The sequence below is a fragment of the Rhinoraja longicauda genome, chromosome 6 (assembly GCF_053455715.1).
Source record: "Rhinoraja longicauda isolate Sanriku21f chromosome 6, sRhiLon1.1, whole genome shotgun sequence".
Taxonomy (NCBI): domain Eukaryota; kingdom Metazoa; phylum Chordata; class Chondrichthyes; order Rajiformes; family Arhynchobatidae; genus Rhinoraja; species Rhinoraja longicauda.
This window is the reverse complement of record NC_135958.1, coordinates 48,219,670-48,242,986: the sequence shown is the minus strand read 5'-3', so window position 1 is coordinate 48,242,986 and position 23,317 is coordinate 48,219,670. Positions and strand designations below refer to the sequence as shown.

Here is a 23,317-nt window from a genome sequence, read left to right as displayed (position 1 = left end):
TGAATAATGACTAGTCGCTAAACCCCGTACAGCAACTAGATGGCACTGTAAATGTGCCTGTACAGCAGGCTTCACAGAATGTAATCACCTTGCCATCCACGATTTATATACATCGTCTGCCAAAACCGACTCAGGCACCATGTGGACCACTAATGCAGTGGGGCCTTCACTCCCACCAGCCAAGTACCTGGGAAAAATACAATTTTAATAAGATCACTGGAGGGAAGAGAAAATAATGTTGTTTTAATAAAATATCAAGAGTCCTCTGCCCAGGCAGTGCACAGTTGGAATAAAACTACACTACATACCATTTCGAAGACACATAGAATAGAATAATCGTTAGCGTCATCCAAAAACATGTTTTTGGATGAAATTCCGTACCCACAGTCAACAATGAGAGGCAATAAAAAAGAAACCAATAAAACACACAATCACAAAAACCAACATAAAACAAAATACATCCATCACAGTGAGTCAGTCTCCTCCAGTCACCTCCTCACTGTGATGGGAGGCCAGAATGTCTTTCTCTTCTCTGCTGTCTTTGGAAAGTACAATGAGGTACTTTCCAAATGCCAGCCAATTCTTACAAGGGAGGTAATCAAGTCATCAAGCAAAACACCTGGCAAAACACGGTGCAACTTTTCTAATCGCCTTTGATTGAGGAAGGAAGCACCCCAGACCAGAAAAATAATGCATTTGCCCATGATGGATGGACTACAGTAGGAGAGGTCAGTTACAAACTAGTCTGTAATGGATATGGACGATTAGCACAGAGAGTGGTGGGTGTGTGGAATGTGCTGCCAGGGGTGGTGGTGGAAGCAGGTTTGATGGTGCTATTGAAGAGGCTTTTGGATAAGCATTTGTATATGCAAGGAATGGAGGGATTATGGATCAAATACAGGCAGAGGAGATTAGTTTAACATGGCATCACGTTCAGCACGGACATAGTGCTGGTTTAAACGGAAGATAGACACAAAAAGATGGAGTAACTCAGCGGTTCAGACAGCATTCCTGGAATAAAGAAATAGGGGGAATGGGAAACGAGAGATATAGACGGTAGAGGACAAACGAATGAAAGATATGCAAAATTAATGATGTTAAAGGAAACAGGCCATTGTAGGCTGCTGGCTAGGTAAAAACGAGTTGCAGACAACCTGCTACTGTAGTGTCCTGTTCAATAATGTTGGTAAGCCATGTTTTGGAATCAATATTTCAGCAACTTAGATAAAAGGGAAGAAACGGGATTTATTGCATTCTTTCAGTTCTCTTTGGATGTGGCTAACATGCTTGAGAAATGGAAGTTTGCTGATATTTATTCACACTAAAGAGGGTGACATGAAAGAGCAAATTACAGGGATAAAACACTTCACTTGGAAAGGCGTGGGATAATTAAAAGCCAGAATGGATTTCCTAAAGGCAAATTACAGCCAACTAACTTCACTGAATTGGTAAGATCACAGGGAGAACTGATCAAAGTAGTACAATAAATGATATATTCATGGACTTTTGGAAGCCATTTGAATAATTGACATAAAGGAGACTTTAAGAAAGTGGAAGTTTAGGGTTTAGGGAAAATAACAGTATTGTGTGAAATAACACATTTTGGAATTATTAAAATATGAAAATGGAGCAAAAAATTCTGTCAGGTTTTACGATGTTTTTGTGCACTACCTAACAGTTACGCAGTTTAAGAGAATTTCAGTTGGGAACTGTGATCAGGTTCTTTGCATGCACGCATCCATACATTATGGAATGATGACGTTGTAGGAGCTGTTTTGCGTTTATTAGTTATTTTTGCATATTATTATATTACTTTATATTCTGCTGTATTTTGGACACTGAGAAGTTAATGCTACGTTAACATATGGGCTGGGCCGAGTCAGAGAGCGTCCAGCTTCGACGTGTTTTCGGCAGTTCAAGCCAAGAAGTGGCTGATAGAAGTGCAGCCAAAAGAAGTAGCCGATATCTAATCGGCTGAAGATCTTACTGACAAGAAGTTCTGTGAGAAATGTCTGCCGAAGATAAGATCTGGCAGTTCGTATTAATTACATAGATTACGGTATGATACAGATTTTTACCAAGTGAATCAATAACAAGTCGATGACAAGACATTGTGATCAGCCATGATCACAATGAATGGCAAGTGCTGGCTCGAAGGGCCGAATGGCCTCCTCCTGTACCGATTTTCTATGTTTCTGTGTTTCTTAAGAGACATGCCAATTTGCTATATTGAAACTTCAACTAAAACAACTAATTTAAACATCCTGGAGGTCTGTTATTGTTATTGCTTGGGTCAGAAACTATCGTCCCACCTAATTTACGTCAGCGGCAGCTTGGAGCAAGTTTGATAGACGAGTAGCTGGCTGTAAAAGACGTGAACCTGTCCCGTGGCATGTGCAGTTACATTAATGTGCTTAACATGATTGTCACTACCTATATGATTTCCAACTGTTCTTACGTGATTATAAATGGTGTACATCATTAATCATAGAAGAAAGCCTTAATCAGAATGTCAAGCCATGGAGCTGACCCATTCATGCTTGAATGATGAAGAGTCTGGGCCCTTCTTCCTTCAGGCCAGTTTCCGTTTCCTCAAAATCTTTTATGGTCACCTCCATCCAGTTGCCAAACATCACTTCCTTCGATGTCTCTGAATTCCCACTTACTTTGCCAGAACTTTCCAACAGCCTTCACCCATTCAATCATCTCTCTGCCCTTCAACACCATTGTGTTCTTATATTGCCAATCCATTGCCACTCCAATACTGGCCCTGCATTCATCCCCCTGCTAAGTTCACCAGCCCCTTTCCCAAACTCCTCCATACACCTTGATCATTGTCAGAATCATAGAGCAAAGAAACAGGCCCCTTGGTCCCGTGAGTCTGTGCCGACCATAAAACATCCACTTTCATCATTTTATTCTCTTCACATTTCCATCTACTGCCCAGACTCCACCACTCTGCCACTCATCGACACACCATGGACAATGTACAGAGTGGAGGAAGGAACTGCAGATGCTGGTTTAAATCAAAGGTAGACACAAAATTCTGGAGTAACTCAGCGGGACAGGCAGCATCTCTGGAGAGAAGGAATGGGTGACGTTTCAGGTCGAGACCCAAAGAGTCTCGACTCGAAACGTCACTCATTCCTTCTCTCCAGAGATGCTGCCTGTCCCGCTGAGTTACTCCAGCTTTTTGTGTCAATCTTCAGATAATACACAGTGGCCAATTAACCTAAGCACAGCCATTGGGATGCGAACAGAAACTGAAGTACCCAGAGGAAAGCCATGTGATCACAGGGAGAATGTGCAAACTCCACACGGACATCACTGAAGGTCCAGGATTGAACCCATGTCTCTGGCACAGTGAGGTTGCAGCGAGCAAGATCCCTGTGATCTGGAACACACGATGGAATTTTTTTTTTGTTGGAAACCAATTCTATGAATAATATTACGAGAAATTTTATGGACGGCATGGTGGCGCAGCGGTAGAGTTGTTGCCTTACAGTGCTTGCAGTGCCAGAGACCCGGGTTCGATCCCAACTATGGGTCCTGTCTGTAAGGACTTTGTACGTTCTCCCCGTGGGTTTTCTCCGAGATCTTCGGTTTCCTCCCACACTCCAAAGACTTACAGGTTTGTAGGTTAATTGGCTTGGTAAATGTAAAAATTGTCCTTAGTGGGTATAGGATAGTGTTAATGTGCGGGGATCGCTGGTCGGCGCAGACCTGGTGGGCCGAAGGGCCTGTTTCCGCCCTGTATCTCTAAACTAAACTGAACCAAATCAGAGACACACTCGAGAATCAGGACCCGAGACTGAAGACGAATGTTCTTTCAGGACCATGACAGGCACGTGGGTTCAATGGTCTCACATTTGTATAATGGCATTTACTGGGGGTGGAGTTTAACAACATCAACAATTCGATCAGAGAAAATCCAACAAGTAAAATTATACAAGGACTGGACAAGCTAGATGCAGGAAAAATGTTCCCAATGTTGGTGGAGTCCTGAACCAGGAGCCACTGTCTTAGAATAAAGGGGAGGCCATTTAAAACTGAGGTGAGAAGGAACTTTTTCACCCAGAGAGTTGTGAATTTGTGGAATTCTCTGCCACAGAAGGCAGTGGAGGCCAAATCACTGGATGAATTTAAGAGAGAGTTAGATTGAGCTCTGGGGGGCTAGTGGAATCAAGGGATATGGGGAGAAGTTGGGAACAGGCTACTGATTATGGATGATCAGCCATGATCACAATGAATGGCGGTGCTGGCTCAAAGGGCTGAATGGCATCCTCTTGTACCTATTTTCTATGTTTCTAAGTACGCATCAGTTCTATATTCTCCACCGAGCAAGCCGCTAATATTTATTGACAAGGGTTTAGAAGATAGTGATTGACTCACTTTTGGAGCTGTTCGTTCTCACACAGGGGTTGAATAAACTCCTGACTGGGGCATTCCAGGACAAGGAAAGTGGGCCCCGGATCAGCCGGCGTGCACACGTCCTCCGGCCGGATCTGCAAAACAGACGGATAGGAAAAAACTGCAGATGCTGCTTTAAATCGAAGGTAGGCACAAAATGCTGGAGTAACTCAGCGGGTCAGGCAGCCTCTCGGGAGAGATGGAATTGGTCACGTTTCGGGTCGAGACCCTTCTTCAGACTGATGTCAGGGGAGGGGGCGAGACATATTGTCTCGCCCCCTCCCCTAACATCAGTCTGAAGGGTCTCGACCCAAAACATCACCCAATCCTTCTCTCCCGAGACGCTGCCTGACCAGCTGAGTTACTCCAGCATTTTGTGTCTACCAAACATACGGATAGCTCAGGGGTGCAAGCAACGACATTGCCTTGCATCTACTCAGCGAGCAACAGTCTGCACTGACCATTCACCACAGCCCATTGAAGTGGGATCGGAATAGGGTCAAGTGAAGGCCGACCAAGAATTCAAATGCAGACTGATTCCAGCTTTGCAATGCAACAGGACGCAATTAAGATTTTTAATTGGATAACATGCAAATAAATGGGGATGGTCTCAGGAACACTAACCAGGGAATAATCAGAGGGTGGTGAATCTGTGGAATTCTTTGCCACAGAAGGCTGTGGAGGCCGTCAGTGGATATTCCTACGGCAGAGATAGATAGAATCTTGATTGGTACGGGTATCAGGGGTTATGGGGAGAAGGTAGGAGAATGGGGTTGAGGGGGAGAGGTACATCAGCCATGATTGAATGGCGGAGTAGACTCGAAGGGTCAAATGGCCTAATTCTGCTCCCATCACTTATGAAAAATTGAAAAGGCTCTGAGAGATGTTAATGAAACACCATCATCACAATTTGACAAACTGTTAAACTTTTTGATGAGGTGGCAAAGAAGGTTTGTGAAGGGAATGCAGTACATTGGTTGTGTATGGATTTTCAGAAGGCATTTGACAAAATTCTCACATGAATGCCCATGCAAAGGTCAGGGGCAGTACTGAAAATAAGCTGATTGTCCATTCAGAAAGCAGAGAATTTAGTAAGTCATAGCTTTCCAGACCACAGGGTGAAGTGTTCTTTGAGGCATCTGTTCAAATCACTGTGTTTTTGATATAGATGAATGAAATGGATATGCACATACAAGAAAACTCAATGGGTGAAATAAGTAGTAGGAAAGAAAACAATAGATTGGAAGAAAGCATGGTCTGAAAATTAACTGCCATGTGACATGACATTGAACACAGGTAAGTGATCTGTGACATTAAATGAGAGCCAAGAGGCCAGAAACATAACATGAAGTGGAGTCTACTAATTGGACAGAGGCGAGAGAGTTTGGGCTCAAAAGACTTTAGGAAAAGAGGAAGTCACCTTAAGGAGGAAGGACCCGTTGGCAGAAAGAATGAAAAAAGAAAATATATGCTAAATGGCACATTTATTAAAGATGTGCAGGAACAAAGTGTGCATGGGCATTAATGTTTGAAATGCTCCCATCCTGCTTAAAATCGGCTACTATTATCCCTGTCCCCAAAAAAACTGCTGTCAGTAGTCTAAATGACTACAGACCAATAGCCCTCACATCTGTTGTGATGAAATGTTTTGAAAAGCTTGTGGCACAACACATCAACGCCATCCTTCCTCCCAGCTTTGACCCTCATCAGTTTGCCTATCGAGCAAACAGATCTACAGAAGACGCCATCAATACTGCCCTCTACACTGCACTGAGCCACCTGGAGCGCCCGGGGACCTATGTAAGAATGCTTTTCATAGACTATAGCTCGGCATTCAATACGATCATCCCAGGCATACTAGTGGACAAGCTGTACAATAACCTGGGTTTCTCCCCATCCATTTGCGCCTGGATAAGAGACTTCCTCACAAACCGCCCACAATCTGTTAAGATCGGCCCCCACAGCTCCTCCACCATTACGCTTAGCATTGGCTCCCCGCAGGGCTGTGTGCTGAGCCCCCTCGTCTATGCTCTGTACACACACGACTGCACTCCTATCCACCCCCCCAATTCGATCATCAAATTTGCAGACGACACAACTGTGGCCGGTCTGATCACTGGAGGGGATGAGTCTGCGTACAGAGACGAGGTCCGTGCTCTGTCCGGATGGTGCGAGGCAAATAATCTAGCACTAAACACTAGCAAGACAAAAGAAATAGTGCTGGACTTCAGGAAACAAAGAGCGGCTCCCACCCCACTTCATATAAATGGGGAGGAAGTGGAGAGGGTCTCCACCTTCAAGTTCCTAGGGACCACCATCTCCCAGGACCTCTCCTGGACTGCAAATACCAAAGCGGTAGTGAAAAAGTCACAGCAGAGACTGCATTTCCTAAGATTACTTCGGAAAAACAGACTGAAGGAGAATCTGCTGGTGACCTTCTACCGCTCCACCGTCGAGAGCGTACTGGCATACTGCACCATTGTGTGGTATGCTGGCTGCTCGGCTGCAGACCAGAAGGCCCTCCAAAAGGTCATCAGGACAGCAGAGAAAATCATCGGCTGTCATCGGATGTTCTGAAGAACATCACCAGCTCGCGCTGTCTGAACATGGCCAGAGTCATAATCAAGGTCAGCACTCACCCGGGACACAAATTGTTTGTTCTCCTGCCCTCTGGGGGGCGCTATAGGAGCCTAAGGGCCAGGACAAATCGACTCAAGAACAGTTTCTTTCCCTGGGCAATACGAACAGTGAACGGAAGCACATGATTCGGCTACTATCATTTTCAAAAAATAAACTTTCTTTTAGGAATTTTTAAGTGTTTAACCCACTCATTATTTATTAGGATTTTAAATCGGTTTTTATATGATACTGGCATTTGTTGTGTTGGTTCGTATGTCTGTGCAATTGTCTCTGCACTGTCGCACTGTTATCAGTTGTAGCATTTCTAATTTTGTTGTACCTTGTGTACAATGACAATAAAGGCATATTATTAAATGGCAGGAAATGTTCAGAGTATGTGGCAAAGAACATGTTAAATAAATATTTGAACCTTTTGTACATGTGTAAATTATTATGTTTTATTCTTAATTGTTTACTCTATGTCGTGTTGTTACTTGCGAGCAAAGCACCAAGGCACATTCCTTGTATGTAGACAGTACAACTGGAGTTTTCCCAGCCACAGTTCCCATGTACAGTGGCATTGAATTGAATTGAATAAATTTTATTAGCCAAGTATGTATACAAAGAAGGAATTTGCCTTGGTGCTTTGCTCGCATGTAACAACACGACACACAGTAAACAATGAAGAATAAAACATTATAATTTACACGTGAAGAATGAAATAAAATACCAGAGCAAAAGGAGGCTACAAAAGGAGGCTTAGTGGTAGAGCTATTGCCTTACAGAGCCAGGGACCCGGGTTCAATCCTGACTACGGGTGCTGTCTGTACAGTTTGCACGTTCTCCCCGTGACCTGCGTGGGTTTTCTCAGAGATCTTCGGTTTCCTCCCGCACTCCAAAGACGTACAGGTTTGTAAGTTAATTGGCTTGGATATAAATGTTAAACTGTCCCGAGTGTGTGTAGGATAGTGTTAATGTGCGAGGATCGCTGGTCGGTGCGGACTCGGTGGGCCGAAGGGATTGTTTCCGCGCTGCACCTCTAAACTAACCTAAACTAAACTATTGCTGCTCAACCTGGCAATAGAAAAGACGTTAATATCTTACCGAGTGCGCACAAGTGAAATATACTGGAACGGTTTGCGGGTGAGGTCGCTAAGCTGCAAGGTTCGACTGGAATTGGGGTTATTCTCCTTGCAGCACAGAAGGATAAGAGGTCACGACGGACGTGAACAAGATCACGACGGATTTAGAGAGGGTAAATTAAGAGAAACTGTCTCCATTCAAGGACTGTGACACAAAGTTAACAGGAGGGATAAAGATACAAAAGGGAAATGTGGAGTACTTACGATGTGGAACTCAGAGTATAGAGCTGCTGTAAACTTTCTATAAATAGTACAATAGATGGGAAGTCAACCTTGAGTGTGAAAAGGGAATTAATTGTTCAGGTGCTCAAATGAAACTAATTTGTCAGACTCTGGGGAAGAGACCTTTAGGATTGACTCGAATTCCCCATGGGGTCAGTTTGGATTGGATGCTTCAATAGTTTCCTTCAGTGTGATAAGCCTCTGATTAAGAATGGATGACACTTGAAGGGACCATGTAATATTAAGAGGCTGTGCTTGAAAAATTCAAATAATTTTCCTCATCAAAACAAAATTGAATGAATTTTACCGAGGGAGATTTGAGGCACTGCTTTATACGGGGAACATCAGCACACCACCCCTTCCTACACCCACCACACCTCCACGAATAGCAGCTTGCTCTCCACCCGCCTCATTCACCCTCCCCGAGGTTTATGTGCAAAACATGCCCGTGACATACACCAATTTGAGCCTCCTGCTTCCGCCAAGTTTAAACAAAGAACCCGAGGGGGCTGCCATTTTGTACTCGCTTCGACTTCTGCATTAAAAATGAATGACACCAATATCTCAGACCCCAAGCAAACTAATTCCAATGAATTAATTGAACCATTCAATTTGCGCCCAGGCTCTCCCTTATCGCAAAGTTCAACATAATCGAAAAACAAGTAATTTGCAATTTAAGTGGTTTTGTTGGTGCACAAATAGTAAACATGGCCCAAAGCAATGCCTTTCAGAGGCAGCGCACGTCTTCCATGCTGCTGGCTCGTGCCTTTCCTTAAACTTGCCGAACTGTTGAATCGTGTGCCGTCCCCTGAACAAGCAAATAATCTTCATGAGCACCATTAAATTTGATAAAGATTCAAGAGCTTCAAGTAATAATATTGACAAACCTCCTTCCCCTCAAACACAACACTCTTTCCTGCCTTCAAAGCAACAACAATTGGACCGATCGCCGAGGTGCCTCTGAAACACAAAAAGTACAAACATTGCTGTCAAATAAATGAGTCCATAAAACGGCGAATAAACAAGGAAATAAAACCAGAATTTTAAATCAAAGGTGATCACATTCGAGCATGCAATGCGACAAGCTACATGATAGCCTTCCTCAACTCCCTGGTGCAAATATTGACCTATCTGGAATTTGCTGGTTTACCAGCAATAATGTTTTAAAGTATAGATCTCACTTTAACAGTCATCATTGGCCCTGCCCTGCCAGTCTCAGTAGCCTGTGTGAATCCTGCATGTCTGCATTCAATCTGCACTCACACATGGCTGAAACTTTTGAGTTTCCTTACACGCTTTTTAATGACGGTGCTTCAAAGTTCCAGATCTAAAGCTCAGTAAATACCTTGAGAGGTTTCTCTGCTCCACCACACCCTTCCTTTCGTTGCTTACAGTCTTCCTCTTTGCCCAAATGCTTGCCCTCGTTTCCCCGTGGCCCGGATAATGCTAGTTAGGTGTGCACTGGCACAGGACTTTGAGCCATTACCCACCTCAGTGTCCAGCTCATTCATCACTGATGCCCCACACACAGTTTCTTGGTCATGCTCAGGCACTGGACTCCAACAATTGAACAGCAGCTTACCGAGATACCCACCTGCTCACACTAGCAAGCCAGTTCAGACCCTGCGCCAGGTTACACCTGTCCGATAATCCCAAAGCACTCTCACTTCAACAGCAAGAGAGAAAGACAAACTACTTTACCTAAATGTATAGGAAAGAACTGCAGATGCTGGTTCAAATCGAAGATGGACATAAAATGCTGGAGTAACTCAGCGGGACAGGCAGCATCTCTGGAGAGAAGAAATAGGTGACGTTTCGGGTCGAGACCCTTCTTCAGACTGATGTCAGGGGAATGTGCGGGACAGAGATAGACGGTAGTTGGAGACAGTAAGACTGGTGGGAGAACTGGGAAGGGATGGAGAGAGAGGGAAAGCAAGGGCTATTTGAAGTTAGAGAAGTCAATGTTCATACGACTGGGGTGTAAGCTACCCAGGCGAAATACGAGGTCCTGTTCCTCCAATTTGCGCTGGGCCTCACTCTGACAATGGAGGAGGCCCAGGACAGAAAGGTCAGATTGGGAATGGGAGGGAGAGTTAAAGTGCTTAGCAACTGGGAGATCAGGTAGGTTAAGGCGGACTGAGTGGAGGTGTTCAGCGGGACAGGCAGCATCTGAAGAAGGATCTCAACCCGAAACATCACCCATTACTTCTCTCCAGAGATGCTGCCTGACCTGCTAAGTTACTCCAGCATTTTGTGTCTCTCTTCTACTTTACTTAAAATTTGTTTTTTGGAATATCTTGCTTGAGTTACATTTACTATTTTAACTTTAATGAATTCAATTTTGATAGTTTTAAGTGTTTTTACGTCAAAGATATTTTGAAGCCGTAAAAAACATCAGAGTGACAAAGCTGGGGGTGAGGTCACGCTTACTGGGGGGTGAGGTCACGCTGACTGGGGGCGAGTCACGCTGACTGGGGGCGAGGTCACGCTTACTGTCAAACGTTTCCAAAGGAGCTGAGTTGATCAATGCGAATGCTCAAGTACATAGGCTGCAGAAAGTGGTTGACATTGCCTGGAAGATCATAGGGGCTGACCACCTCACCAACAGAGGAATCTACAGGAGGCACTGCCTCAAGAAGGCAGCTAATGTCATCAAAGACCCACACCACCTGGCCATGCTCTTACCTTGCTGCTGCCATTAGAAAGAAGCAAGAGAACCGTAACCACAACTCCCCCTCCCACTCCCAGTCTGACCTTTCTGTCATGGGCCTCCTCCAGTGCCATAGTGAGGCCCACCGCAAATTGGAGGAACAGCACCTCATATTTCGTTTGGGCAGCTTGCAGCGGTATGAACATTGACTTCTCCAACTTTAGATAGTTCCTCTGTCCCTCTCTTCCCCTCCCCCTTCCCAGTTCTCCCACTATCTTCCTGTCTCCACCTAGATCCTTCCTTTGTCCCGCCCCGACATCAGTCTGAAGAAGCGTCTCGACCCGAAACGTCACCCATTCCTTCTCTCCCGAGATGCTGCCTGACCTGCTGAGTTACTCCAGCATTTTGTGAATAAATACCTTCGAAAGAGAACCGTAATTGTCAGGTTCAGGAACAACTTCATCGCTCTCTCTCTCATCTGGACAGCCAGGGGGGCTATGTGAGGATGCTGTTCATTGACTTTAGTTCAGCATTCAACACAGGAGTCCCCAGCAGACTGGTTGAGAAGCTGCTGGATGGAACTGGGGCTTAGCACCCCTCTGTGTGCCTGGGTCCTGGACTTTCTCACTGCCAGGCCCCAAGTGGTCAGGATGGGGGAACACACATCTAGCTCCCTCACCCTGAACATAGGATCCCCCCAGGGCTGCGTCCTTAGCCCCCTACTGTACTCCCTGTACACACATGACTGTGGGGCCAGGTTCAGCTCAAACTCCATCATCAAGTTTGCTGATGACACTGTGGTGGTGGGCCGGATCTCCAACAACGATGAGAAGGCCTACCGGGAGGAGGTGTCACTCTGATGTCAGGACAATAGCCTCCTCTTGAATGTCACTAAAACAAAGGAGCTGATTGTGGACTTCAGAAGGGCTAAACATCCAAGGACGTACACGCCACTGGAGATAAATGGGTCTATTGTGGATAGGGTGAGCAGTTTTAAATACTTGGGAGTCCGCATCGCAGAGGATCTGACGTGGGCAACGCACATTGCCGCACTGGTGGGTAAGGCTAAGCAGCGCCTTTACCACCTTAGACAACTGAGGAAATTCAGAGTGTCTCTGAGGATCCTTCATTGCTTCTACTCTGGGGCTGTAGAGAACATCCTGTCCGGCAACATTACAGTCTGGTTTGGGAACAGCTCTGCCCAGGACAGGATGGCCCTGCAGAGAGTAGTGCGTTCGGCAGAACGCACCATGGGAACTACACTCGTCCCCCTGCAGGACCTATACATCAGGAGGTGCAGATCCAGAGCAAGCAAGATCATGAGGGACCCCTGCCACCCCAGTAACGGACTGTTCCAGATGCTTCGATCAGGCAAACGCCTCCGCTGTCACGCTGTGAAAACGGAGAGGATGAGACGGAGCTTCTTCCCACAGGCCATCAGGACTGTCAACTTTTATAACCCCAGAGACTAAATTTTTGTCGACACTAATAGTAACTTATTAACTTTATTTATATGCTGTAACTGTAATTCTTTTTGTGCACAACCCGCAGGCATTGCCACTTTCATTTCACTGCACATCGTGTATGTGTATGTGACAAATAAATTTGACTTGACTTGACTTGAACTTCTTCCCATCAACTATTCAGTTCTTGAACTACACTGCACAACCCTCCCTCAGCACCAAAACCACTAAGGACTTTGTGTTACTACGGTTATTCCACATATCTAGTTTACTTTAGAATAACTGATAACTTAATGTACATTCATTACTCTTGGTGAATATAATGTGCCTGTAAAGCTGTAGCAGGTAAGAATTTAATTGTTTCGGTTGAAATCCAGTGCATCTGACAAGTAAACACTCTTGACCCTTGAGGTTTGCGGCCGAGGCTTGCTCTTGCCCACTCACAAAACCAGGCCCAAGTACCAACAAGGCCTCGCCATCTACTGCATCTCCAGGAGCACCTTGGTCAGCAAATCAGCCACATGGATCAGCCCTGGAAAATTTGGAGCCAGGCCGAGAGCAAATAGTGAATATTGACGCTATACCTAGGACAATATCTCAAGTGGCTCAACCATTGTTTGATGGTGGTCCTGTGGGCCAGTGTTTGCTATGCTAAAGAAGCAGCAGAAGGACAAGCCCTTGTTTTCATAAGTGTGTTGGAAGAAACTGCAGATACGGGTTTACACCGAAGATAGACACAAAATGCTGGAGTAACTCAGCGAGGCAGACAGCATCTCCCTGGAGAAATGGAATAGGTGATGTTTCGGGTCAAGATCCTTCTTCAGGGTACATGGGCGGGAGAGCCGGAGGCCATTGGCAGTGCAGTGAAACCAGGCAGGTGAGCATCTTGCTCCTTCAAGATGTTGACCAGATTTGCTGAATGTCACAAAGTATTTGTAAAAGATCTTCACTGAAACAATGTGTCCACCTGGTGGCGCCGTACGATGGCAGCCTCACCAACAGTCTGTCTCGTCCTTTTCATTTTTGGGTGTTTTTAGTCTGTTGTTAAATGCATGTTTTAGTGTTTTCTCTCTTTCTTCAACGGAGTTGCGACTTTTCAGTGTCGTATCTTTGCGGCCCAACATCGTGGAGCTGGCCGTCCCTTTGCTGGGGATCGACTTCAGGAGCTCCAACTGCGGGAGCCTGCGGACTTAACATCGTGGAGCTGGCGGTCCCTTGTCAGGCACTGGCTTTGGGAGCTTCAACCACGGGAGCTACGATCGCCCCGATCGCAGGAGCTTCGACAATGGATGGTTTGACTGCCCCGACCGCGGGAGAAAAGGATGGAAGACGATAATGCGTTATTGCCTTCTATCACAGTGCGCTATGGTGGATGTTTATGGTCATTTCTATGTAGTTGTGTATTTTGTTGCTTTTTTGGTATGACTGTGTGGCAAATCATGTCATTTGTATGTTTTTACATACCTGGCTAATAAATTAATTACAATTACAATTTAATATTGTAATGAATACAAATTTGTGCTGTCAGCATTTCAGAGGTGAAAGAAATAAAGGTACAAAAGATTAAATCCTTACTACTTACACTGGAAGACCAAGCTCCTTTGCCTTCATAACAAGGAAATTTCCTTTCTTCGGATGAAGCTGCAAATGAACAGAGTTTCAAGGCTGAGTAAAGTTCATAATGATAGGAACAGAAGTAGGCCATTCAGCCCATCAAGTCTGTCCTGCCATTCAATCATGGCTGATCTATCTCTCCCTCCTAACCCCATTCACCAGCCTTCTCCCCATAACCGCTGACACCCGTACTAATCAAAGGCCCTTTCTGTTCCTGATGATCGTTGCCCTAAGTCTGTGCACCCAGAATCAGTGAATGATTCACTTTGACCCACTTTGTCAGTGCTTGCTCTGTGAAAGGGACAACCAATTAATGTTATTCCTTCCCTCCTACCCTACAGCTCTGACTGATTGAAAGCATGGAACCTGGCCCTTCAGCCCACCGAGTCCATGCCGACTGTTGATCCCTTGTTCACACTAATTCTATGCTATCCCACTTTCTCAGCCACTCCCTACACATTTGGGACAAATTACAGCAGTCAATTAACCTTCTAACCTGGAAAGCAGAAGCAAGGAACTGCAGACGCTGGTTTACAAAAGACACAGAATGCTGGAGTAGCTCAGCGGGTCAGGTGGCATCTCAGAACAAAGAGAGCGACGTTTAGGGTTGGGATCCTTCTTCAGAAACCTTCAGATCTTAAGCCTGAAGGAGGGTCCCGCCCATCTATATTCTCCTGAGATGCCACCTGACCCGCTGGGCTACTCCAGCACTCTGTGTCTTCCAACAAATAAACCCACGTCTTAGAATATAGGAGAAAACTGGAGCACCCGGAAGAAACCCACACGGTTACAGGAAGAACGTGCAAACTCTGCACATACAGCACCCAAGGTCAGGATCGAACCCAGGTCTGGAGCACTCTAAACCAGCGGCTCTACCAACTGTGCCACTGGTAATCATTCCTTTTCCAGTTTCAATCCACATCCCTTTTGAAAGTGACACTGAATATGCTTCCACCCATTCTTTCAGATGGTATGCTGCAGATTACACCAAATGCCTGCACATATATTTGTTAAAAAGAATCACTACATCTTGCCTCTGGTATTTTGGAAGAAGTCTTAAATCTCTGTTGCCTGAGTGATTACAAACTCCTTTGCCAGATCTGCTTCATCAACTTCCTCCACTCGGAGGAGGTCCACCAAAACTTCTCCAGTCCTACTGAAGGATATTACCCCTGGTACAAACCTCGGAGAAAACACCTACCTTGCAAACAAAAGCCACTACCAGGGAAGGATCTCTTGATTTTTTGGGGCTTCTTTCTAGAAGAAAATAGACACACTAAGAGTAAGCATTTCAGAATGACATGTAGGCCATTACATCCCTTCCCAAACCACCACCTTCTCAGTGCTGCCGTCCGATAGAGTTGCTGCCTTACAGCGCCAGAGACCCGGGTTCAATCCCGACTACGGGTGCTGTCTGTACGGAGTTTTACGTTCTCCCTGTGACCGCGTGGGTTTTCTCCGAGATCTTCGGTTTCCTCCCACACTCCAAAGAAGTACATGTTTACCAAATTGGCTTGGTAAATGTAAAAATTGTCCCGAGTGTGTGTGGGATAGTGTTAATATGCGGGGGTAGCTAGTCGGCGCGGGCTCGGTGGGCCGAAGGGCCAGCTTCCGCGCTGTATCAGAAACAAGATGGGTTCAAGAGATAAATTGGGTTAATTTTTTGCTGCCACGTTTACTCTGTAAAGGACCATCTCTCCACCACTGCCTCACTTTGATCTATTCCCAACACACTTCCCAACAGTAACTGCTCTCGCATTCCTGGGTCCACCTATGGAGCTGGAGACCATAACGGATCATTTGTCACCAGATCTAGACTCAAGAAGCAGGTTTATTCGGCACATGTTATTACAACACAGAGACACAACGACCCTCAGAAGTCATCATTTTCTGAGTAGGCTCGTTTACTAGCCGAGAAAAAGCAGCTCTGGAAAAACAAACGATCGATTGTTTTTAATAAAAGATAAAAGAAAAGAAAATACAGCAAAGTCTACAGATTCTAAACTTCTAAAATAAAGAAAAGATTTACGAGGATGTTGCCAGGACTAGAGGGTGTGAGCTTATAGGGAGAGTTTGAGTAGGCTGGGTCTCTATTCCTTGGAGCGCAGGAGGATGAGGGCAGATCTTATAGAGGTGTACAAAATCGAGAGGAATAGATCGGGTAGATGCACAGAGTCTCTTGCCCAGAGTAGGGGAATCGAGGACCAGAGGACATAGGTTCAAGGTGAAGGGGAAAAAAATTAATAGGAATCCGAGGGGTAACTTTTTCACACAGAGGGTGGTGGGTAGATGGAACAAGTTGCCAGAAGAAGTAGTTGAGGCTGGGACTATCCCATTGTTTAAGAAACAGTTGGACAGGTACATGGATAGGACAGGTTTGGAGGGATATGGACCAAGCGCAGGGTAGCTGGTACATTGTTGGCCGGTGTGCCTGTTTCCACACTGTATCATTCTATGACTCTAAAGAAAAAAGTTGCTCAGCTGGTCGGGCAGCATTTGGAGTGGAAACAGCATCTATCATTTAGGCAAATATTATCGCAAATGACTAGTGACATGGTAATTCTAAGAGCACATTGCATAAAGGGTCAACAAATCATCCAATAGACAATAGGTGCAGGAGGAGGGCATTCGGCCCTTCGAGCCAACACCGCCATTCAATGTGATCATGGCTGATCATTCTCAATCAGTACCCCGTTACTACCTTCTCCCATACCCCCTGACTCTGCTATCCTTAAGAGCTCTATCTATCTCTCTCTTGAATGCATTCAGAGAATTGGCCTCTACTGCCTTCTGAGGCAAAGAATTCCACAGATTCACAACTCTCTGACTGAAAAAGTTTTTCCTCATCTCAGTTCTAAATGGCCTACCCCTTATTCTTAAACTGTGGCCCCTTGTTCTGGACTCCCCCAACATTGGGAACATGTTTCCTGCCTCTAACGTGTCCAACCCCTTTATAATCTTATACGTTTCAATAAGATCTCCTGTCATCCTTCTAAATTCCAGTGTATACAAGCCTAGTCGCTCCAGTCTTTCAACATATGACAGTCCCGCCATTCCGGGAATTAACCTAGTAAACCTATGCTGCACACCCTCAATAGCAAGAATATCCTTCCTCAAATTTGGAGACCAAAAGTACACACAGTACTCCAGGTGCGCTCTCACTAGGGCCCTGTACAACTGCAGAAGGACCTCTTTGCTCCTATACTCAACTCCTCTTGTTATGAAGGCCAACATTCCATTGGCTTTCTTCACTGCCTGCTGTACCTGCATGCTTCCTTTCAGTAACTGATGCACTAGGACACCCAGATCTCGTTGTACGTCCCCTTTTCCTAACTTGACACCATTCAGATAATACTCTGCCTTCCTATTCTTACCACCAAAGTGGATAACCTCACACTTATCCACATTAAACTGCATCTGCCAAGCATCCGCCCACTCACACATGTCCAAGTCACCCTGCAACCTCATAGCATTTTCCTCACAGTTCACACTACCACCCAGCTTTGTACCATCTGCAAATTTGCTAATGGTACTTTTAATCCCTTCATCCAAGTCATTACAATTAATTACTCAGTTCCCAATCTTATCAAAGATGCTTTACAAAAAAAAACACACACAATTCTGTGGAGAGTTTGGTGCATGCACAGATGTTATACCTGGCTTTTCATCTTGTTTTTCCTGCAGATGATCCTCAGAATCTTTCCGTTGCCGCTTTGCAGATTTTGGTGAACGTGATTGACCGGGTGACCCTGGGCTAGCTGGGGAGTTCCTGAAGTCCAGTTTGGCTGCAATTAAAGAATAGACCGTTGTACACACTTTGAGCATTTGTTGGCTGCCAGTGGACATAAGGATCTATAAAACTGAGCTACTACCAAGTCCCACACAGTTCTACAATGCTGGGCGTTTGTCACCCTGCTGTGGAGTGAGCTGACACGTTAAGGACCCAGATATATTGGAGCTTTAACAAAAGATCGATATGAAATAATTTGTAAGTTGCACTTAATCCAAGCTGCAGTAAATGTCAAAAATAAAAATCCGCAAAACAACCGCAAAGTTTGAAGAAGAACATGGGGCTAACGTTCATTTATCATAACATCCCACAGCTCCTGGTACACAAATATGGTCCTTCTCAGTCTATTCGTCCCCTGTGTGAGATGTACACCCATGAATTTTTCATACATATAGAAGATAACCGAGTCCATTGGGTTCATGTTGGCTTCAAGCAAAGCAATCCCATCAGCCTCATTGCCATTTCACTCCTCCACCACTTCCAATTTATTCTCCCACACCTACCCAACAACTCCCCTTTTCCACCATTAACCTAGGGATAATTTCCAATCAGTAATTAACCAACCAGAGTTGGTTTAAGACAGTGCAGCATAGGTTCACAAGGTTAATCCCTGTCATACGAGGAAAGATTGGAAGGACTAGGCTTGTATTCACTGGAGTTTAGAAGGATGAGAGGGGATCTTATAGAAACGTATAAAATTATAAAAGGACTCGACAAGCTAGATGCAGGAAAAATGTTCACAATGTTGGGGGAGTCCAGAACCAGGGGCCACAGTCTAAGAATAAAGGGGAGGCCATTTAAAATTGAGGTGAGAAGAAACTTTTTCACCCAGAGAGTTGTGAATTTGTGGAATTCTCTGCCACAGAGGGCAGTGGAGGCCAATTCACTGGATGAATTTAAAAGAGAGGCAGATAGAGCTCTAGGGGCCTAGCGGAATCAAGGGATATGGAGAGAAGGCAGGCACGGTTTACTGATTGTGGATGATCAGCCATGATCACAGTGAATGGCAGTGCTGGCTCGAAGGGCCAAACGACCTCCTACTGCACCAATTTTCTATGTTTCTATGTCATTAGCATGCAAGGGGAATTCAACGCATGAATAGACACATGGCGTCAGAGCGCCCATGCATACACCACATGGACAACACCCTCGCTCAGGATTGAACCTGGGTCCCTACAGCTCTGAGGCAGCAGCACTAACGGCTGCTCAATAAGGGGGTCTTCCCAGTCCTCCTTCACCCCTCTCCTGAACGCCCATGAATGCAGAATATACAAACCATACGGGCAGGTTGGACCAACAGGTAGAAATTGCATGGAACACATTCACAACAAACAAGTCATTGCAATCACACAACTCTTTATGTTTTCCATATTGACAAAGGTGTCAATACTTTGCGCAATAAAAAATCAGCAGCTAAGACATCACAAATTAATTCACCACCAACACGAGTCAAATGCAATCTCTAAAGAAATAAATGTTACGTTACTCAGATTGCGGCTTTGCTTTAACATTGCAGAATCCGTCACTGCCACCTCTGCCACAATGGAAAAGGTGTTGTCTTCCATTTGAAATGTCCCGCCTTTTGTATCCATGTTCCTATCCAAATGTCCTTTAAACATTGTGATGGCACTTGCCTAAACCACTTGTGTAGGAAGGAACTGCAGATGCTGGTTTAAACCCAAGGTAGACACAAATTGCCGGAGTAACTCAGCGGGACAGGCAGCATCTCTGGAGAGAAGGAATGGGTGATGTTTCGGGTCGAGACCCGTAGCGAAATCTCCTCTTGCTCTCGATTCCCCAACCCTGGATAACTGAGCTGCGTTCAGTCACTTATATTCAGCTTTTGTAATTTGGTCATAGGGCATGCAATGGGTCCGCGGGGGGGAGTGGGCGTGGGGGCCGAGTGGGTGGAGGGGAGGGGAGAGAGTGGGGAAGGAGGGGGTGGGGGAGGAGAGCGTGGGAGTGAGGGGGAAAGGGGTGGTGCAGAAAGGGGGGTGGGGAGGGAACATTGGGGTGGGGAGGAGAGTGGGGTGCGGAGAGGGAGAGTGGGGGAGGGGGGAATAGGGGTGGGGAGGGGGGAATGGGGTGCAGGCAGGGCTGGGGGGAGTGGGGGTGTGGGCATGGGAGGGGCAAGTGGGGGTGGGGGCAGGGGAGGTGCAAGTGCGGGTGCGTAGGGGGGATGGAGTGGGTCAGTGGGGGGAGGAGGGGGTGGGATAAGGGGGATTGAGTGGGGGGTTGAGGGTGCTACACCAATACAGGAGAGGCTTTGGGTCCAGGGCTCCTCAGTCACATCCTCTCCCCTTCCCTGTCCCCCCTCTATGAGGAATGGACCCAACGGGCTCACTTGGTCTAGTATATTATTAAAAACTCTCATCTTGTATGGTTGTGGGGTTGTGGATATATTTGCTCTCGAAATACAGCCAAAACGATACACTATAGTGCAACAACTTTAGGCCCACCTTACTCACCACTGGCATTTGGTTCAAATGGTTGTTATATTTTAAAAGTTATTCATTTTTTAAACTTTAAAAATCACCCTTTTAAACTTTAATAAATCCCTTTTCCACTTATCCTGGCCGTCAGCCACGTTCGACGTCACAATGGGATCCGCCCGAGTGACGGGAGTGGCGACCAATGGGGACGGGGGGGGGCCCATCTTCTCGCTCAAAGCAATGGCCGTCGCCGCCGAGCTTCTGCTGCCGCTGAATGAGGGGACTCCAAGATCCTGGGTACCCGGGTTGAGGGGGGATGGAGTGGGTGAGGGGTTGGCGGGAGGGGAGGATAAAAGGGGTTGAGGGGGAATGGAGTGGGTGAGTGGGGGGGGGAAGTGCCAGAGTGGAAGGGGGGGTGAGTGGAGGAGGGGGGCTAAGGGAGGTTGAGGGCGGATGGAGTGGATGAGGGGGAGGGGAGGAGGGGGGAAAGGGGGGTTGAGGGGGCATGGAGTGGGTGAGTGAGGGGGGAGGGGAGGGTGCTACACCGATGCAGGAGAGCTTTGGGCCCAACGGGTCCTCCCTGTTCTAGTCTATTTTTAAAAGCACATGCTATGAATTAAACCTACCGACCATTAAATAAAAGGTGCATAGAATCTCAACTATAATCGAGTATAGAGGAAGCAATTCAATTTGCCCTGAGGGCAACAATTGAAGCTGTTCTAGGCTGGGTTAATCCAGATTAACGAGCGTCCAACTGACTGAGTTGCCATCTCTTCTTATTCAAAAGGGCCCAAGTTAAGGAACACAAGATACAGCTGGAAGTGCAACAGCAGGAATAACTTACCAAATATGGGCACCTGATGCACTGCCATGGTGTCATCAACGTAGTGGGGCTCTCTGTAAGGCCGTACAGCTGAAGCGACAGAGAGAATGTGTTACGCAGGTGAATATTGGTACCGGCAGCAGTACAGCAATCATTATATCCATACGTCCTACCTAAATCTATTCCTTGTAGCGAGCCAGAGAATGTTCTTATTGCCGCCAAGTATTTCTCCTTTCCAGGGGAAAGAAAAGGAAAATGGTATTAATTGATTTACAGTTATTAGTTTTTAGTAGAACGTAGAGTCAGAGTCTTACAATGTGGAAACAGACCCTTGGGCCCAACTTGACTAGACCGGCCAACATGTCCCATCTACGCTAGTCTCACCTGCCTGTGTTTGGCCCATATCCCTCTAAACCTGCCCTATCCATGTACCTGTCGAAATATTTCTAAAACATTGCAATAATTCTTGCCTCAACTATATCCTCCAGCAGGTCGTTCCATACACCCACCACACTTTGTGTGAAAAGGTTACCCTCGTGAACCTACGCTGCACTCCCTCAATAGCAAGAATGTCCTTCCTCAAGTTTGGAGACCAAAACTGCACACAGTACTCCAGGTGTGGTCTCACGAGGGTCCTGTACAACTGCAGAAGGACCTCTTTGCTCTTATACTCAACACCTCTTGTTATGAAGGCCAACAGTCCATTGGCTTTCTTCACTACCTGCTGTACCTGCATGCTTCCTTTCAATCTGAAGAAGGGTCTCGACCCGAAACGTCACCCATTCCTTCTCTCCCGAGATGCTGCCTGACCTGCTGAGTTACTCCAGCATTTTGTGAATAAATGCTTCCTTTCAATGACTGATGAACTAGGACACCCAGACCTTGTTATACTTCCCTTTTTCCTAACTTGACACCATTCAGATAATAATCTGCCTTCCTGTTCTTACCACCAAAGTGGATAACCTCACATTTATCCACATTAAACTGCATCTGCCATGCATCCGCCCACTCACACAACCTGTCCAAATCACCCTGCATCCTCATAGCATCTTCCTCACAGTTCACACTGCCACCCAGCTTTGTGTCATCTGCAAATTTGCTAATGTTACTTTCAATCCCTTCATCCAAATCATTAATGTACATTGTAAATAGCTGCAGTCCCAACACCGAGCCTTGCGGTACCCCACTAGTTACTGCCTGCCATTCTGAAAGGGACCCATTTATCCCTACTCTTTGTTTCCTGTCGCCAACCAATTTTCTATCCATGTCGGTACCCTACCTCCAATACCATGTGCTCTAATCTTGCCCACTAATCTCATATGTGGGACCTTGTCGAAGGCTTTCTGAAAGTCCAGGTACACCACATCCACTGGCTCTCCCCTGTCCATTTTCTGAGTTACATCCTCAAAAAATTCCAGAAGATTAGTCAAGCATGATTTCCCCTTCGTAAATCCATGCTGACCCGGAACAATCCTGTTACTGCTATCCAGATGCTCCGCAATTTCGTCTTTTATAACTGACTCCAGCATCTTCCCCACCATTGATGTCAGACTAACTGGTCTATAATTTCCTGTTTTCTCTCTCCCTCCTTTCTTAAAAAGTGGGATAACATTAGCTACCCTCCAATCCACAGGAACTGATCCTGAATCTATAGAACATTGGAAAATGATCACCAATGCGTACACGATTTCTAGAGCCACATCCTTAAGTACCCTGGGATGCAGACCATCAGGCCCTGGGGATTTATCAGCCTTAAGTCCCATCAGTCTACCCATCACCATTTCCTGCCTAATGTGAATTCACTTCAGTTCCTCCGTCACCCTAGATCTCTGGCCACTAGAACATCTGGGAGATTGTTGGTGTCTTCCTTAGTGAAGACAGATGCAAAGTACCGGTTCAACTTGTCTGCCATTTCCTTGTTCCCCACAATAAATTCACCTGCTTCTGTCTTCGAGGGACCCACATTTGCCGTAACTATTTTTTTCCTCTTCACGTACCTAAAGGAGCTTTTACTATCCTCCTTTATATTCTTGGCTAGCTTACCTTCGTACCTCATCTTTTCTCCCCGTATTGCCTTTTTAGTTATCTTCTGTTGCCCTTTAAAAGAATCCCAATCCTCTGGCTTCCCGCTCTTCTTTGCTATGTTATACTT

General features: G+C 45.9%; 1 protein-coding gene across 2 annotated transcripts in view; it reads right to left on the bottom strand.

Annotated features, from left to right (window-relative positions):
• The window catches only part of elac2 (elaC ribonuclease Z 2), a 77,017-nt gene that overhangs the window by 40,927 nt on the left and 12,773 nt on the right, over positions 1-23,317 (bottom strand). For both annotated transcript variants that reach the window (XM_078400935.1, XM_078400936.1), the window contains exons 5-12: positions 21,339-21,396; positions 21,187-21,255; positions 17,777-17,905; positions 15,322-15,377; positions 14,089-14,147; positions 9,281-9,353; positions 4,393-4,505; positions 89-187 (exon numbers count right to left, since the gene is read on the bottom strand). In XM_078400935.1, the coding sequence (XP_078257061.1) occupies positions 89-187; positions 4,393-4,505; positions 9,281-9,353; positions 14,089-14,147; positions 15,322-15,377; positions 17,777-17,905; positions 21,187-21,255; positions 21,339-21,396 (656 nt within the window). The remainder of the gene's footprint in view (positions 1-88; positions 188-4,392; positions 4,506-9,280; positions 9,354-14,088; positions 14,148-15,321; positions 15,378-17,776; positions 17,906-21,186; positions 21,256-21,338; positions 21,397-23,317) is intronic.